Source organism: Rhopalosiphum maidis, chromosome 3 (assembly GCF_003676215.2).
Source record: "Rhopalosiphum maidis isolate BTI-1 chromosome 3, ASM367621v3, whole genome shotgun sequence".
Taxonomy (NCBI): Eukaryota; Metazoa; Arthropoda; class Insecta; order Hemiptera; family Aphididae; genus Rhopalosiphum; species Rhopalosiphum maidis.
In genome coordinates, this window is record NC_040879.1 from 36212491 (window position 1) to 36230464 (window position 17974).

The 17974-nt window shown below is 25.3% G+C and overlaps 1 protein-coding gene across 3 annotated transcripts; it reads left to right on the plus strand.

The window, feature by feature from the left end:
• The first annotated feature begins 1912 nt into the window (after nucleotides 1-1912).
• On the plus strand, nucleotides 1913-10388 carry LOC113556637. 3 transcript variants are annotated; one of them, XM_026961714.1, is made up of 8 exons: nucleotides 1913-2410; nucleotides 2511-2746; nucleotides 4870-5129; nucleotides 5193-5310; nucleotides 6751-6885; nucleotides 7057-7302; nucleotides 7459-7622; nucleotides 9741-10388. In XM_026961714.1, the coding sequence occupies exons 1-8, from the start codon at nucleotides 2266-2268 to the stop codon at nucleotides 9880-9882; spliced, it is 1446 nt and encodes a 481-aa protein (XP_026817515.1). In that variant the 5' UTR covers nucleotides 1913-2265; the 3' UTR covers nucleotides 9883-10388. The 3 variants fall into 3 exon arrangements, with proteins under 3 accessions (XP_026817515.1, XP_026817516.1, XP_026817518.1); XM_026961715.1 differs by having other exon boundaries at nucleotides 9750-10387; XM_026961717.1 differs by having other exon boundaries at nucleotides 9753-10387.
• Nucleotides 10389-17974: the final 7586 nt, after the last annotated feature.

Below are 17974 nucleotides of genomic sequence, written 5' to 3' on the forward strand. Positions count from 1 at the left end.
TGAAATGAAAATAATCCAGATGATCCTCGTAGTTTTTGGGAAGCATGAAAGTAGGTAAATTAAATTATGTATTTATTTGTGGGCCTGCAGCCCACCTAATATTTTAAGCCTAGTTGTGCCAATGAATATATTAATTCAATAATATGGGTAATAGACGAATGTCTCTCTAAGTAAATAAAATACATTTATGATTTCTATTTATGTAATTCATAATTATACTTTATTTTAATTTACTAGTATATACCTGTTTAGTATAAAGTATTTAAAATTATATTAAACTATGTAAGTATAAAGGGGATTATAAAAATATGGTTGATCAGATATCAGAAGGTCGACGATAAATATGGGCATTATACCCGCTTTTAAAGTCTGCGCACGCCTATGGGTGGACCAAGGCCGCAAATTTTGTAAGCCGGCAACAAAATAGCATATTTTTTTTATTGTGTAATACAAAATCATAGGTACTTGACGTTGAAACATTATTTTAAAAATATAAGCACAAGTAATTTGAATGCATTATGAATATTTATCATATTATGAAACAATATCAATGTTACGTATTTAAAATAAGCCGCAGTCGTAGTTATATGTATGATAAAGGGCCGTATTAGCGCATAGGCACTATAGGCACTGTGCAAAGGGCCTACGAACATTTTTGGAGCCTACAAAAATAAAATGTGTAGCTACTATTTTTTTTTTTGTTGTTGTTACAATTATTTTGTTTTATACTTAAGAGGACGCCATACCCGCATGTGTTGTCTCTGTCTTTCTAACGTACATCATAATAAATTTTCGTTTAGAAGAATACATTTTGTGATGTTAGCTTTAATATTAGAGTAAATTTACCTAATATCAAATTTAAAGGTAAGAATATTATCTAGACAATGACATATGCTTTTATTGATATTATCATTTTAAAGTGAGTTATGAACATTTTAGAGTTGTAAAATTTTACATAGCTATAACTCACTTTAAAATAATATCAATAAAAGCATACGTTATTGTCTAGATAATAGTCTTACCTTTAAATTTGATAATAGGTAAATTTATTCTAATATTAAAGCTAACATCACAAAATGTATTCTGCTGAACGAAAATTTGTTATGATGTACGTCAGTAAGACAGAGACAACATATGCGGATATGGCGTCCTCTTAAATACGAGGGGTGAAGAGATATTCAAATTGATGTAAAATAAGTTTTTTTTATGGTTTTTAACAATTTAATATTCTATATATTTGAAGACTTGGAGTAAAATGAATTGTTTTTAAGATTTGTTAAAGTTATTATCATATGGAATTTGAGATTTATTTTTTTTTGTTTTTTAAGGATTAACATTACCGAAATTCAACACTTTCCTCTCCTAAACAGAACGTTTATATCCATTAAAATACTGGACACCGCAGGGCCGTATAAGCGCATATGAATCAATAGCGCTGTGCCTAGGGCCAAGGCTGCGACTGAAAAAAAATTTCGGATTCCGACCGGGGGGGGGGGACCCCTGGACCCTCTCACAGTTACGGCTTTGCCTAGGGCCTACGATTGTAATCCGGGCCTGCCCGCCCCTCGAAAAAAATCCTGGCTTCACCACTGCTATATAATATACCTATTACAGTTATAGCTATAACTAGACGGCTAGTATCTCACTGCTATTTTATTATTGTATAGATATACTAGATACATCAAAATTTACGAAAAATATTCCGCTGCTTTGGAACACGAAGTTAAAAATATATGTTGGAAAAATAATTGATTTACCTATTCAGTGTTTCGACGAACGTCGTAATGCAAATTAGGATTGGGAATACAATGGACATCAGGGTGGCGACAATGTGCCGAAAATACTGGTCGACACCAAATACTTGATAACAGTAATGATTTTCGTTTTTCATTATCACACATTCACACACGACGTCGTTTTGGCGTCCGTAGTTCGTAAGAACTACGAAAGATTATCATTATTCTCAACTTCTTATAAGAGCGTTTAAATGACGCGCGAACTGCGCTGATTGCTGATTACTTCTCGACTGACGACCTCGCTCAGACCTGTCCGACTGCAGTTCACATCGCGTTTCGTCGAGACGTTGATCCGGCTGTTCGAACATGCGTCTCTCGGGTGTCGACCTATCGTGCACAGGAGTGGTCTAGTAGTCGCGTTTGTCGTCCTTCGTAACGATCGGCATAGTACGTCTGCGAAATTGGCCTGTCGGAGTGCTTTTGAGTGTACTCCGCAAGTGTTGGTACATGGTATTAATTCGACCCAACGATGGCATTGAATCCGACTTCTGCCAACGATCACACGGTCAACAAAGTGGCCGTGTGTTCGGCGATTTTTGCCGGTTTTGCGTATGTCGGGTATTCGGTTGCCAAGAACGCGTTCGGACGACGTTTGGGCAGGAAGAACGACGACGGTGAGTTGATACCCAATCACACGTTGTCCGGGACTAACCTTTTAACGGTTGAAACTGTCTTAATACTCCTTTCCATTTATCTTAAATGTTTCCCTTTTAGGGTGCCATCATGAAGATCAACGTCTGTATTTTCGCCGTCTGTCGCAGACAACACAGACTGATGTCCTACTTGGAAACTTGGACAATTCAGACACTAGTCGTGTGTTCCTTCGACCTATGACCGTCCAGCAAAGAATTAAAGAGCTTAATTTACGGGCAAGAATGTTTGCCGACACGATGATGGCTATACAAACACCTTCAAACAAACATTCTTTACATGGACCTAGAAGCTTACAGGTTTATATTTATTTATCTATGAGTAGTATTTGTTTTAAATTACATAACTAATTTAAATAATATGAATACCTATGTTTAGAAATAATAGATATGTGATAAAATTAAAGATACTTTCATATTATCACCTCGTCATCGTGATTAGCACAATATTAACAATATCCACATGCCACATTTTAGTACTTAAATTTACAATTACTTATCATTATACTATTAAGTTTTCCTGTATATTGAATTAACTCGCCAGTTAAAATTGGAAATCCACTCTGATTTTGAGATACTAATCAAAATTAAAAATACGTTTATTTTATTTTGTAATTAATTTTTAATTATTAAATAATTTGTCTTGAGTATATACCTACCTATTACTTAAGAAAAATCTATAGAGTTGCTTACTTACTATACATAACTCCATTTATAATTTTAACATAACTTAACTTTTTAACATTTATACTAACATATTTAAAATTTCATACATATTAAAATATTGTACAAAAACTAAATATATGATGAGAAAAAAATTAAGGTAATCTGTGATTTTAGGAAAATGACAGATTTTGATAGTCTTGGAAAACAGAATATTGTGGCATTTCTCAGTTAAAAGTTAACTTGTATATCAGGAAAGTATGAAATTAAAATATGTTATTTTAATTTCTTCTGTTTTATAAGATTCTTGGATAAATTAAATGATATGAACAATTTTATTTTTAGTAAATTAATGATATTCAATAAAAAAGTACACATTAGTGTCTTAAAATATTTGTTATTTTTATTGATAATTTAATATACCATTTTTATTTTTATTTAAATTTTTTAAGTTATTTTCTAACGTACCTACATATTTTCAATACTTTATTATTATGTATAAATAGGTAAAATACTATTAAAAAGTACTTTGAATAAATTCATAAAACTTATAAAGAAAAAGGATTTTGAATATATATTTATTTTATATACATAATATTTTTGCATCAAATTAAATTCATTGAAATGCCTAATACTTTTTTACTCTGGGTAAACATTAGCTAGAGCATTAATTATTACAATAAACATAAGATTAAGTTATTGATTTAAAAGTGGATAATATTGTAATAATTTACATGAAAATATAAGGAAAAAAGATTATTGTAACAATTTGATAATGACCACGGCATATTAAAAAAGTTGTTTAAAGAAACTACTACAAAAAAATTTAAATATGCCTTTAATGAGAGATGCATTTTAAGTTTTTGGTGACTAATCATTTTTTCCAACACTTCTGAAATATTAGTCTATCACAGCATTAACTAATTAATATAGGTATACAATTTATAAAATAAATACAATAACATTTTACTTAAACAATATCCTTAATGAAAAACAATAATGAGTATTCAAATATGTGAAATATTAATGATGTATAACTTTAGTCAAGATAAAATCAAAATTGAAAAAAATATCAATGTTTCACTAAAAATAGATAAATATGAATCATATATTTCTGCCTATATGACTATTGTTACATACTGGTCTATGCTCTACTAATGTTGTTATATTGCTAAAACTTTTTTTATGTTTATTTTGTAAACATTTATATGAAACAAAAATGTAAATCAAATCAAAATAAATTTATAAACTATAAATTTTGCTTTCCTTCAAATATTACTGCCCAGTACTATAGCCCTTGTTAGCCTATTAGTAGAGTAAATACGTCTTTGCCTTACATTAAACAATACTAATATTGCTATTTAGTTGTTAGATTTTAAAACCAAGTACACTAATCGATACATAGAAGTGTTTAAAAAAAATACGTTGACTTACCTAGTATGTATTAGAATAAACCAGGGTCAAATAATTTTGTATACTAATGAAAGAACTCAATATAAATTATAAACATCTTAACACATGGTCATGAACATGTTAAGTATTTTTTTGTAGGTATAAACTATTTACTTTTGAAAAAAAGAACAAGGATTCAAAATTTTAGTATTTGCAATAAATTATTTCAAATACTACCCACCCATATCTAATAAAATGCATCTATTATATAATTCTATATTTCAATGCAATTTTGAGTATTTTACTAAAAACAAGTGTATCAATGTATCTAGTATAAAAGCTAAATATAATTTTTTTTTTACGTTTAGGCATCACCATGGAATTCACCTAGGATAATGAGTCCTGTAGATGCTAGACATATATTAGGAAGTCGGTCCACAGAAAACCTAAGATTGTGTGATAACTATGCTTTGGAATCAAATTTTGGCACACCGTTAAGAAGAAAAAGTTCTAACAGATCATTAAGAAGAAAATCTCCGCAACCGGGTGAACACAGACTTTCTGTAAGCCAGTCTAATCAAGATATGGAAGAATTTGAAAAGATTAATCAACCATCTTTGTTAAATAGGTAATTTTTTTTCATTAGTGTATTATACTTAATATCTAATTTTAAAAATTCTATTTTTTTAAGACCTATGGAACCAAATGAAGCTAAAAATTTATTATTATTGATGGGATCCAGAGATATTCTAGTGCTTGAAAAAGTACTCGTGACTGTTAGTAATTTAGCGACATTTACTCCAAACCAAGTATGAATATAATATTTTATATAACTCCTTAATATAATATAATTAATTATATTTCTCTACTTGATGTTTTCCTTGATAATTTTTTGTCTAGTTGAATAAATATTTATAAATATATTTCTTATTTATAAATTTTGATGGTCATTTTGAATTAATTTTTGAAATACCTAGAATTAATGTATAGATATACTTTAAATTTAAAATAATTTAAAAAACAGATCTTATATTAGTCTATTAATGAAAAATGCTAGAATTTAAATTCAAAACATAATATTATATTTACAGATCACTGAGTCTTGAAATGTTCAATAATGTTATTTAAAACAATAAAATCAAATGACAAATGTATGTATGTAATTAAAGTAGGCAATGAAAATAAATCACACATTATTTTATAATTGAACTATTATTTGAGGCCAAAGACAAAATAATTTAATTTATTACACAACTAAGAAAACTCATGAAAAATATCATTATTTGTTCAGATTACAGCAACTTTCTCAATAGCACACTATTAGTTCATCATATCTATATTATACAACAGGCATGTTAAACTCAAATTAACATTAACATTTAATAATTCTCTGATAATCTATGATTGTTGTGACATGACATTAATATTTTACTATTATTTTTTTTGTCCATTTATTGTACATTATTGGTTAGACAGGAAATAAAACAAAAAAAACCAATAATTTTATTTTACTTGACTATTTATTATTATTAAATAAATAATATTTATTATAATTGAAGCTTAATATTGTATAAACATACTTAAATTATTAGATTTAATATTACATAAATACATAAACATTTTCAACATTTTTATTCACTTAAATTTAATTTCTTAAAATAGTTTTTTATTAATAATAATTAATCTCGAAGTAACTGGAAGGGCGTTAATACAGTTTGTTTTGTTTTACTCGCTGAAGCCATTATCTCGGTCTAACCATACTTACTATAAACGTATATTCTAATGTAAAAACATAGGCTATTGCCGGGACTTAGCGTTTTATTCGTTCTAACCAATACCCGTTAAAGTGATTTTTACTGTATGTATTGTATATTATGAATTAGGAACAAGTCGTATTATAATTCTTAAATCCTTTATTGTATCAACTCATGAATATAAAAATATTATCTAAAAATATAATAAATTCTAAAAAAAAATTGAAATATATAATAGTTTTGTTAATATCAAAAGGACATCTTTGATATAAAACGCAAATACATATTATATATAATATATATTTTTTTATTATTGCATATTATATTATAACAACTTACTTGTGTAGTACACTCAGAAAGTATTGACAATCCCTTTATAATATTATAAAATTAGATCTTTTTCATTATATAATAGAATTGTAACAAAATTCAAAATTGATTAGAAAAAAAATTTGATCATCCCTTTAATTATATATTTATTATTTTAATTTTAAGGAAGTAATGAGGGAAGCTGGATACTTGAGCCAACTTCAACAACTGATTTATCATCCTGAAGAATCTGTTCAAATAACTGCTCTTGTAGCATTAGGAAATTTGGCTTTAAACAAAAATAATTCAAAAGAAATGAAGGTATGATTAAAAAATAGAAATTTAAAACTATATTAACTGTTTTTAATATAAAAAAACCTAACATAAGTGTATTAATTATTATTATTATGTATTATTGATATCTATTTTTTATATTTATTATTATGTTATTGAGTTTGAGTATACCAAATAATTAGTTAATTTGATTTATAGGAAACAATACCAATGTTATTAGCCTTAATGAAAATGATGGATTCGGATGAGATTATTTACAATTGTTTATCTACTATGACCAACATTGCAGTATTCCATATGTGGCACAGTGAATTGCAGCCTGCTATACATACTTTATATGGCCTATTAGAGAGTCAGAATAACAAAGTTGTTCTTCAATGCTTAAAACTATTAATCAACTTATCTTGTAATGATGATATGATTCCTCATCTTTTAGGAGGACAGGTATGTTATTTATAGTTAATAATTTACTTGTATTGTTTATTCTGTGTAATTAAAATGTCTTGTAAAATTAATTTTTTATATTAAATGATCTTATAATTTTATAAATAAATATTATGTACATGGTATTAATACAATGTATTGTTTCTATTATTTTAGGCTCCCAAAAAACTATTGTCCATGTTACAATTGAATGAAAATGAAGATGTTCTACTTAGAGTTGTAACATTGTTTAGCAATCTTACTGATGCTGTAAAAGCAATGGAATTGGATCCTGTATTAGATTTGCCTGTAGAAGATAAGGCTGCAGCTCCTGATACTATGTAAGTGTAAAAATTTATTTAAAATCTTAATCATGCTCACACAATGTCTTTATTTTTTAAATACATTTTTATTATCATTTGCTATTTCTTCATTAATCATGTTTTTAGATTCTAAGGAGATTAAGAATGTACAAATATGTGGTTTTTTGTGTTTGGATACACAATAAGTAATTAATTAAATGCTTTTATTTAGAACTTTGAAGATGGTTTTGGATAGCAAATTGAATCTAGTTTGTACTTTCGAGAAATCAAAATTAAAAATTCTCAGTAGTATAGTTTCCCAGTTCTATAACCAAGAAAAACATACAAAAAATTAAGGAAAAAAAGAAAATTTCACTCAAATAAATATTATTAATAAAATAATTGTTTGTAACTGTGGTTATAAACATTTAGACAGTTTTTATTCAGAATCATTTTTTATCTTATACATTGTTTTAATTGAATTCAAATTTAGCAAAATCTATTTTAATGATCTACTTAATAATGAGTTCCATTTTATCATAGGCGTAAATTGGGGGATGGCTTAGCCCCCCTATATTTTTTTAAAGATTTTCAAGAAATTTAAGGTTATTTATGAGAAAAAATTATAAAATGTTTAACGTAATTCCTAATCAGGATATTCGATAGGAATGTGTTATGTGAATATTTAAGCTTCATGTATGAAATTTGAATTGTAAATTTGTAATAAAATTAAAATAATTGGGCCTGTTTTATGTTTATAATTTTAGCCTCCTCCCTCTTCTAACAAAGCAAATTTACGCCTATGCATTTGACACATAATGTAAAGTAGAGCAGTACCTACTTACCTATTTTTTTAACATTACATTTTTATTAGTTTTTGTTATTTATAAAATAAATATATAATTATGTATAAAATATTCATTAACATAAAATTGTGCATTTTTTATACAAAATACAATCTTGTATACAATATACATTTGTAGTATAATGAAACATTAAGAAACTATACCTACAAATCATACTACATAATCTCAGTACAAACTTAAAAATATAATCTTTTGTGATAAAAATTTAAGAGAATACTTCACCCATATTTTGTTGTCTCCACTGTACATGTGTGTAACATGGTAAATCTACTTTTAGCAGTTTACTTAAATATCAGATTAAATAAATATGTTATATAACTTAATAATGAAAATTATCTTAAAGCTTATCTGTATTTGTGTGTAGGTATTTTTAAAGATAATTCGATTCTCTATCAATTTTTACTTATACAAATTAAAGCAGTTTAAAAATGTTCATAACTTGTTTAAAGACATAATAATTTTAAAAAAAACCTACATACTAGACCTAAGATTACTTATTTGACTATTTTTTGTTTAAGTATCAAATTTCATCAAAAATTAAATTTCAAATGTTTCTAAAAAAAATTGTAGCATAATTTTTAGATTTTTATGTTTTATTAAGAATTACTTATTATTCTTATAGCTTTTCAACCAAGCATAAATATTTAATAAACATTTATAAAAAAAAATATAAAATGTCAAGTATAACTTCTTTTAAATAATTCAAATATTATAAAAAATTCATTATATAACAAAAATAAAAATTTTAAGCAATAATAGAATGTTTCAATTTGCCATAATTGATGGTTTTTTAATTAAAACAAATAAAAATGAATTGAGGAGAGATGTAATTTTGTATGTGAATATTCAATTACGTCAAACTAATTAAAATGTGTTTGTCTTTAGGATATATATTTTTTAAATTCCATAAAACCTTTTATTTATTTAGTATTAAATTTTCAAGCCTAAGATGTTAATTATAAAAATGTTACTATTTATTTTACATTATTTAGGATTTTTATAAGTTTTGTAAAAAAAAAACATTTTAACTTAAAAATGTATAAAAAATATATTTATAACTCATCTTTGTTAAACTAACAATACATCACTTTGTTAAAAATCTAAAATCATTAAAAAAATATATTAAATACATTGAAATGGTTATTATTAAAAAAAAAGAAATATTCATCGTTGTAAATCATTCTTAGACATTCATAGTCTAACTGTATATACTCGTTTACTTTTTCTTAATATAACAAAATTAATTTTTACATAAATAATAAAATGTAAATGTAAATGATTTATATATCAGTTTGTTTAGCAGGTATGCCAACATTTACGGTGTTAATGTGGTAGAGAAAATACGCACAAAAAGTTTGGTACTGATGAAACAGCATAAAAATGAAGAGATCAGAGTGCGTGCACAAAAAATCTACAACGCTCTATCTGACTAAATTTATGTTGTAAACAAGAATATTAACAACATCACATTCCAATAGTATTTGAGTTTTTATTTACTGTTTAAAAAAAATGTATCAACGAATACCTTGTTAAAAAGTAAGTTTCATTACTAGGTTTATAAATTATACATTATTGATACAAACTGACATTCTATTTAAAATATTTTAATCAGTAATATAAGCTATTATAGAATTATTTTTATCACCTTTTATTATTATCACTGTTGTTAATAGCAATAATTGTGTGGTTTGCTACTTTATTGGGAATTGATGAGTTCCTAGAAATAAAATAATTGTACTTTTTATGTAGTGCCATACATATTTTAACTATAATTTACTTTATCAAAAATCACTTATGAACATTTTTATTAATGTTTTGTTACCATTTGACTAACTAGTGAATAAAAACACATGCATAATTTAATCTAACAAATCTCAAGTATTATAAATATTTAATATACCCTGTGTTTTGCTTTAATAATGTAATTTCCCATCAGAATTTCTATGTATTAAATTCTTATTTAAGAATACATTTATTGTAGTATACCAATATACCATAAATATTTCTGTTAGCATGACTGATTCTTAATTTATAGATTTAAAATTATTAAATAACTTTAAGTTTGCTTATAAAAACGATTAAAAAATTTGATTTTACCAAATTTGTTAGTGTTTAATACTTTAATATATATGCTATTTTCGATTAAATATATAATGATAGTTTTACTTTAGAAAATGCATTTTTATGATAACTTCTAGTACAAAAACCACTAGACATATTATTTTTGTCATAAAACATTTTTACTTGATATCTGTTTTAAATATGTTGTTACTATTTTTATATTCAATAACATTATATCCACGTTATATGTTGAAAATTGTATACAACAAATAATATTAATAAGCTTCAAATGCACTGTTTGTCTATTATGATCAACCTGATTATTATTCTTATTGATGTTAGAAATAAATTATTATTTATTTTTCAAAAATGTTATATAAATAATTATGTTTCATGTTCATAAATATACGTTAAAAATTACTAAAAAATGTGTTTTATTAATGTTTATTCTAGAGTTTAGAATCTAGACTATATCTAAGTATGAATCAATATTTTTTTTCCCAAATGCTGGTCCATTTCAAGGTTATGCTTTTAACATTTTATGGTTAACTAAAAAATATTGTACATTTGTACACTATGCAAAAATATAGTGCAAATAAATGTATTACATGAAAAATATTTTTCATTTACACTGGATTATAAACTTAAAATAAAATTATTTTCAACTAGTTGTAATTGTATGTATTGAAAAAAAATCAGAATATTATTCAAAAGTATGTGTAACGTCCAAAACAAATTTACTTCTAGATTTTGAGTTTAACTTACTGTTTTTTTGTGTTTAATGTCACATTATAGAGCAAAAAATTTGTTTCAGCCTTGAGGGTAAGGTGAATTTGTTGTAGTACATTTTATTTATTAAGTACGTTTGCAATTCAAACAAATAACTCCACTACTGTACAGTAGGAGTCAAAAATATGTTACGGTAAAATACCTAAATCCTAAACTACTATAATATATGTAATAAATTTTAATTTCAGGCACGGCGACAAGAAGGACTCTAGCCCCCCCCCCACAGAAAACAGTTCAGCCCCCTCACTGAAAAATGGGTACGATATAATAAAGCCATAAAACGTTATCAATTGAGGAATAAATTAAATTTATTATAAATTATAATAATTGAATTAACAAAGTTTGAACAAATAACATCTTTGGTATTTTTATTATGGATTAACCTACAACTTATTAGTATTGTCTAATACGGAAAACATTTTCATAAATTTCAATAAAATATGTTTTGAAATTTGTAAAATAAAAAAAAATCTTTTATTTATTTATTAATAATAAACAAACAAAGGTATCCAAAATCATTGCATTAAAGTTGAGTCAAATAAATTCATCTGTTCATTACTAAGCACTTTTACTTTAATTTATATTTATGCAATGTAAATAAAAAAAAAACATAATTATTTATTCACAAAGGTATGTAATATTAAAGTAATAAAGAAATTATTGAAGTAAAACTTCTTTACAGAGAGTACAAAAAAAAGGACGACGGTCGGTCGTCACGGACCGCCGTCACGGTTATTATTATTATCATTATTTTATTAGTTACAAATAAATAATAAAAAATTACTTATTATAATAAATTATAAAATTTAACAAAATACAGTTCTATCGAAAATAAAATTGTAAAGTGTGTTATTTTTATTTTATTCCAATACACGCCTAATATTAGTTGCATAACTGAAAGAAGTTTCACTTCATCCGAGCCTAATTGTTACACGCACAGTTTTCATTTTTGTAAATCATTATTAATATAGTAAGTTGTTGAAGGTCTATGATGTGATTAAACATTTTCTTACATAAGATACATAAAAAATGTTTGACATTATTCTTAAAACATTTTTAACTATTCAAAAGTTTATATATATTATCTGTTTAGAGCATAAAATATAAAATCTTGTGTACTATATAGCTAATAGTCATATCATGTTATATGATACGAAAATATTTATATCTTATTTAAATAACCTCATTGATTGTTAAAAAAACCTTAGCCCATGTAAAAAAAATATTTGTTTCACTCTGCCACCCCTGGAAAAAAATTCTAGTGCTGTGCTTGTTTAATTCAATGATAAATCTCTGTGTACTAACAATAATTCGGAGCGATGACAGCGTAAATATGTAGCTATTAATAATTTAAGTATTAATTTATTTTACTATTAGTAAAATGGTATAAACTAAGTAATAGTATAAAATTAATTTGAATAATTTAATAATATGAAAATATCATTATGCGTATACATTTTGATAATATTTAAAATCCCTACCAAAAATATTTTTGAATTATACACAACATGATTTTTCAAATTGTTATTCTTCACTTAAAAATTAAAATGCATAAATATCAAATTTCTCTTTTATTTTAACTTCAAATATCTATGAAAAAATCAAATTTATATATTTTAATTAGATTTTTTGGTTTCAGAATAAACTATTTATAAGGACTTGTATTACATTTTTAAGCTTAAACTATAAATATTGAAACCTATGAATTTATAACTACAAAATAGTTAGTACATTTCTGGGATTTTGACTATTTTTGTCAAAATTGTAACTCCAAATTCTTATAAAAAAAAAATTGTGCCGTGTTTCTTTAATATTTTTTTTTATATTTTTTTTTTATTTTTGGACTATTTAGAGATATTCAATAAAAAAAAATTTGATTTATAAATGTGTTTCTTAACCGAAAACCTCAAAAATGTAACTTTCTCATGAGTTTTACTCGTAGCAACTAAAAATTATCAAAGTTAATTTTCACAACTGATAAGTGATTATTATATGTATTTCTACATTCATTATGCATATCGAAAATTCAAACCACGATATAGTTGAAACAACTGCCGTTTCGTGATTAGGAAATTTTACAAGTAATATATAAATAAATAAATAAATTATATCGAAAACTTAATGAATTAACATAATATAATACATATTATGGACATTGAACGTTAAAAAATATGATAATTATGGACTAAATACATATTATAGTGTATTCTCTATACCGCGATTGCCGCGATTTGAATATACAATAATTTTTACTTAGGTATCATTTAATGGTTCAATGTTGAGCTATTATAGATTTTCTATAACACTATTTAGTAGCCCATGGGACATTGTTCGTTCACCCACTTCATCCAATTATGAATAATCATTAAATTAAAAATGAATTCATTTCTCATGCAACCTGGTAAAACTAAGTACCTATTTCTTTTACCTTTTTATATATATATATATATGATTATAACATCTGTACGAGCAGAATTATTTCATTATTTTCAATGATGTGGATTCCTTTTGACTCGTTAAAACTTAACAGTCGTTTGAGAACAAAGAGTATTAATAAATTGTAAAGGCAGAAAGGGTTGTATCATAATATTGTATTTGATTTTATTGATTTCGAATAACCGATTCTACGCAGACAAAATAACGCTAGTAAAAAATATCTAAATAAAAATACATTTTTACTTTTTGGTCATATGTCTACGTGGCAATATGCCACTGTTCAATTTTTTATTCAGACTAGTTTATTTGAATACTTTGATGATTATTTTAGTATTTGTAAAGGTATGGATATTCGTCAAATAAACGAATTGTGAAGCTCTTTTGTATCAAATACTAACTAGTAGGTAGGTTATATTCGGGTGGTCTGTGCTATTCTACATTTTACCAGTTTCAGTTAGTTTAGTAAATCTACATACCGTGAGTTCAAGAATACTGCGAATAGCAAGAACAATTCATTATGAATTATCGTAATATCGTTAGAGGTGGCACAAGCGTATAACAAAAATAATATATTGTATTGTTCGTGCGGTAAGATAATATCAGTTTTGAGCAAAAATATAGAAAAGGCTCTCTTCCCACATAAATATACTATTTTATCATACAAAGATTGAAAGGTATTTTAATTTTTAACTATAATAATAGCATTTGTTAAGAATTCAAGACACATGGTTTAAGATTCAATTAAATTTGAAAATTATATGACATATTATGATCTGTGTTATGTAAGTAAACTTATTCAAATTCAAATACATGCTTTTTTTTGTATTGTATACTTTTGGTGTTTTTTTGAAAAATTTAGTTGGGAAAATATTGCCCACTCCAATAATAGTTTTATTCAGCGTGGAGCGACTATGACAAAAAAGAATCAGTAAGACGGACGATAAATAATTATTTAATAAATAAATATAAATTACCATTTACCGATGTCTGATGTCTGATATACTAGTATACTATGTTAATGACAAATCTATGAAATAATAATCAAAAGTATATAAGTTTTTAATATTATTTTAAATAATAGGTAATTGAATAAAAAGTATTTTTTACAACACTGCATATGATAAACCAAAAAAAGGAGAAACTTGATTCAAAATGTTTAGGAACATAATAAATGAACTATACCTAAACTTAAATTAGGTACTTTAAATTTTAGTAAATTTAATTATTTTCAACGTAAACAATAAAGATAAAAGTGTTTTTTTAAAGTAGTAAATAAATAAATATATTTTCAAAACAACCATTCTATTTGATATTTAATTATTCATGTTATTTTGTGTACCTGACACTTGTCTATCTCCTTACAAATTTTGCATAATTTTGGTCAATCAAAATTATCACAGCCTTAGTTATGAAAATTGTTGGATTTGATTTAGATGTTTTTTTGGATTTGAAACGTTTTATTGAGTTTTGAAAATGTAGTACAATTATTATGCTTAAGAGTTAAGAGGACGACATACCCGCTGTTGATTTCCATGTGGGTACCACTGCTAATATAATAATAAATACATTATTCTATTACAAAACAAATAGTTTTTGTTCATTACAGTGATTTATAAATTTATAATCATAATTATTTGTATAATACCATTAAAATACATTAAAAGTAATATTGTAAATTTCACTTGTTTTAAAAAAATTTTCTACCCGAAGCAGAGTGTATTGACTATCATTGGTTCTATGACAAGGGAAGTACCAAGTACAATAGCTTGTAACCAAGTTTTACACCAAGTAAAATAAAAATTTCATGTAAAACCAGTTTTTAATTAAATCGATTTTATTTTGTTATTGTATTATTAAAAAAGAAAGGTAGGCAAGTGGATAACGCTCTGCTGTACATTAGGTGTCGAGTGCGTCACGCTTATGGATGTGTTAAATTTGAATGCGATAATAGGTATCATTGCATATGAAAAACGATTCTGAACGGAGATGATTTGTCAGTCTAAGATATTACCATTATTTAAGCTGTATACGATTAATTTATTTTTCAAATAGGATTTAGTAGAATGGGTTGCATATTTCCACACGCGAGATTAAAAAAATCGAACATTTCAAACGCCTATAACTAGCGTACAAATTAGTGAAATATATTTTGAAAAAAAAATGCCAATCTCAACTACTAGTGAAAGTTTCAAGTTTCTACGACTTATACTTTTTCAATAACAACAAATATCTTAAATCGTTTTAGGATATATCGTTATTTTACGCGATTTTATAAAAATTTAAAATGCATACGCTCATAAAATTTTTTTCTGCATTGAAGATAGTTTTTTTTACAGTTATTTTTAGATATAAAAATTATGAAAATCTTTGTATTGGGGTTTTTAACCTTAGGTTAAATCACAAAAATGTTATGAATTTTCAACTTCAAAATTCCTTGCAAATTTTCACGATTTTGACATATTTTGTAAACATTTTAACTTTAAACACTTGAAAATAAAAATTGTGACTAATGATTTTACCACTATAAGTACAACTTATAATAAATCTTGTAATAAATTTTAAAGATTCTTTGGAATGCCAAATTTTTTTTATCTTTAAAAAATCGAAAATTTCAATTGTAAATAGATAAAAACAATTGGTGAACATTTCAAGCATTTAAAATGATTCGTTTTTGTGTTAGGTATATATACAGCTAAATAAAAAAATCGATTTTGTCAAAAACTGCTTATGCTTAAAAATTCCCGTTTTCCGTTACTTTTTTATGTTTTTTTTTGACGATTTCGAAAACGATTTTTCCTGACGATTTTGAAAACTACTGAAAATGAAATTTACAAACTGAGTAGGTAGGTATACGTTTTTCAAATTCATATAACTTGTTTTAAAATAAAAACCACTTTATGCAGAAAACACAAAATATGTGGTTGTCTTAATTCTGAATATCTTAAGTAAAGTTATAGTAAACTGTAATTAGTATGAAGTAGATGGAGAATGATGTATAGATAGTTTTATATAGTTTATTATTAGCACAATAAGATCATTATATCATTATTTTTTAACGGACCGTGATAAATAAAAATTAGCCTAGGTATACAATAACTGCAATTATTTCAATAGTTAGAACAGCTGTATTTACTATTTTAAAATTATGAGGCAGACCTCTTTTGATACCACTTAGCCACTTAGGTAACGAGGAAGTCAGACTATCGAAACCGATAAATTGAGATATACTATACGTCTATACATATAGTATGCTGGATATTTAGAAATAAGTGAGCATTGTGACATATGTCATATGACTCATATGTGCTCAAAACAAATAAAATAAAATGTAAAAATCAATAAATAATTATAATAGAAATTACATTTTAAAAGAAAATAAGGTATAATGTTAATATAATAATTGGAACTAATAGAACGAACAATGAGATAAAAAATATATTAAATAGATTAAAATTAAAATAATTTATATAGCTTTAAATAAAAACTACTATAATAAATTAAACAGTTGAAATCAAAAAGCTGACGATTTTCAAAATGGATATAGTAACTTTTAATAAAAGATGAAGATTATATTAATTCTTAAAGAAAATCATGTATAACATCATACATAGCCACATATAGGTACATATGTATGGTTATTATGTTATAAACTAACAAAAAAAAAAAATGTATGTACATAATACGACTCACACTATGCTGCAGCTAGATGTCAAACTCAATTAGGTGTGCTCATTATTTTATATACTAGTTAATCGGTTTATGATGTTTACATTATGACAGGAAACGTAAGTATAAAAATTTAATAAGACATTTTTAACTATTTTATATAGGTACTTTAATGATATTCACGTTAATAACGGGGAAATTGATTAGGGTCATTGGGGAAAGGTCATCTTAAAATGATAAAAGATAGCATACTATAAAGGGAACTTTAGTCAGGATCGATTATAAGTCCATCAGCAATAAATATTATATACTGATATTACTGTATTATTGTATCTACAATATATATCATACGGAAATACGCAATCATAACAAACTCATGTTATGATTACGTATGGACATTTTTCATTATTACGATTGCACACGTTCTACTTTCCTAAATTTAGTGCAACGTTACTGTTGTTTACGATCGTGAAAACTTATAAAATAGGTAACTTATTTCAGGTAATTATTGCTTGTATTTGATAAAATTTCATAACATTACTGTAAGTCTGTAACTATTATTGTCAAACGCCA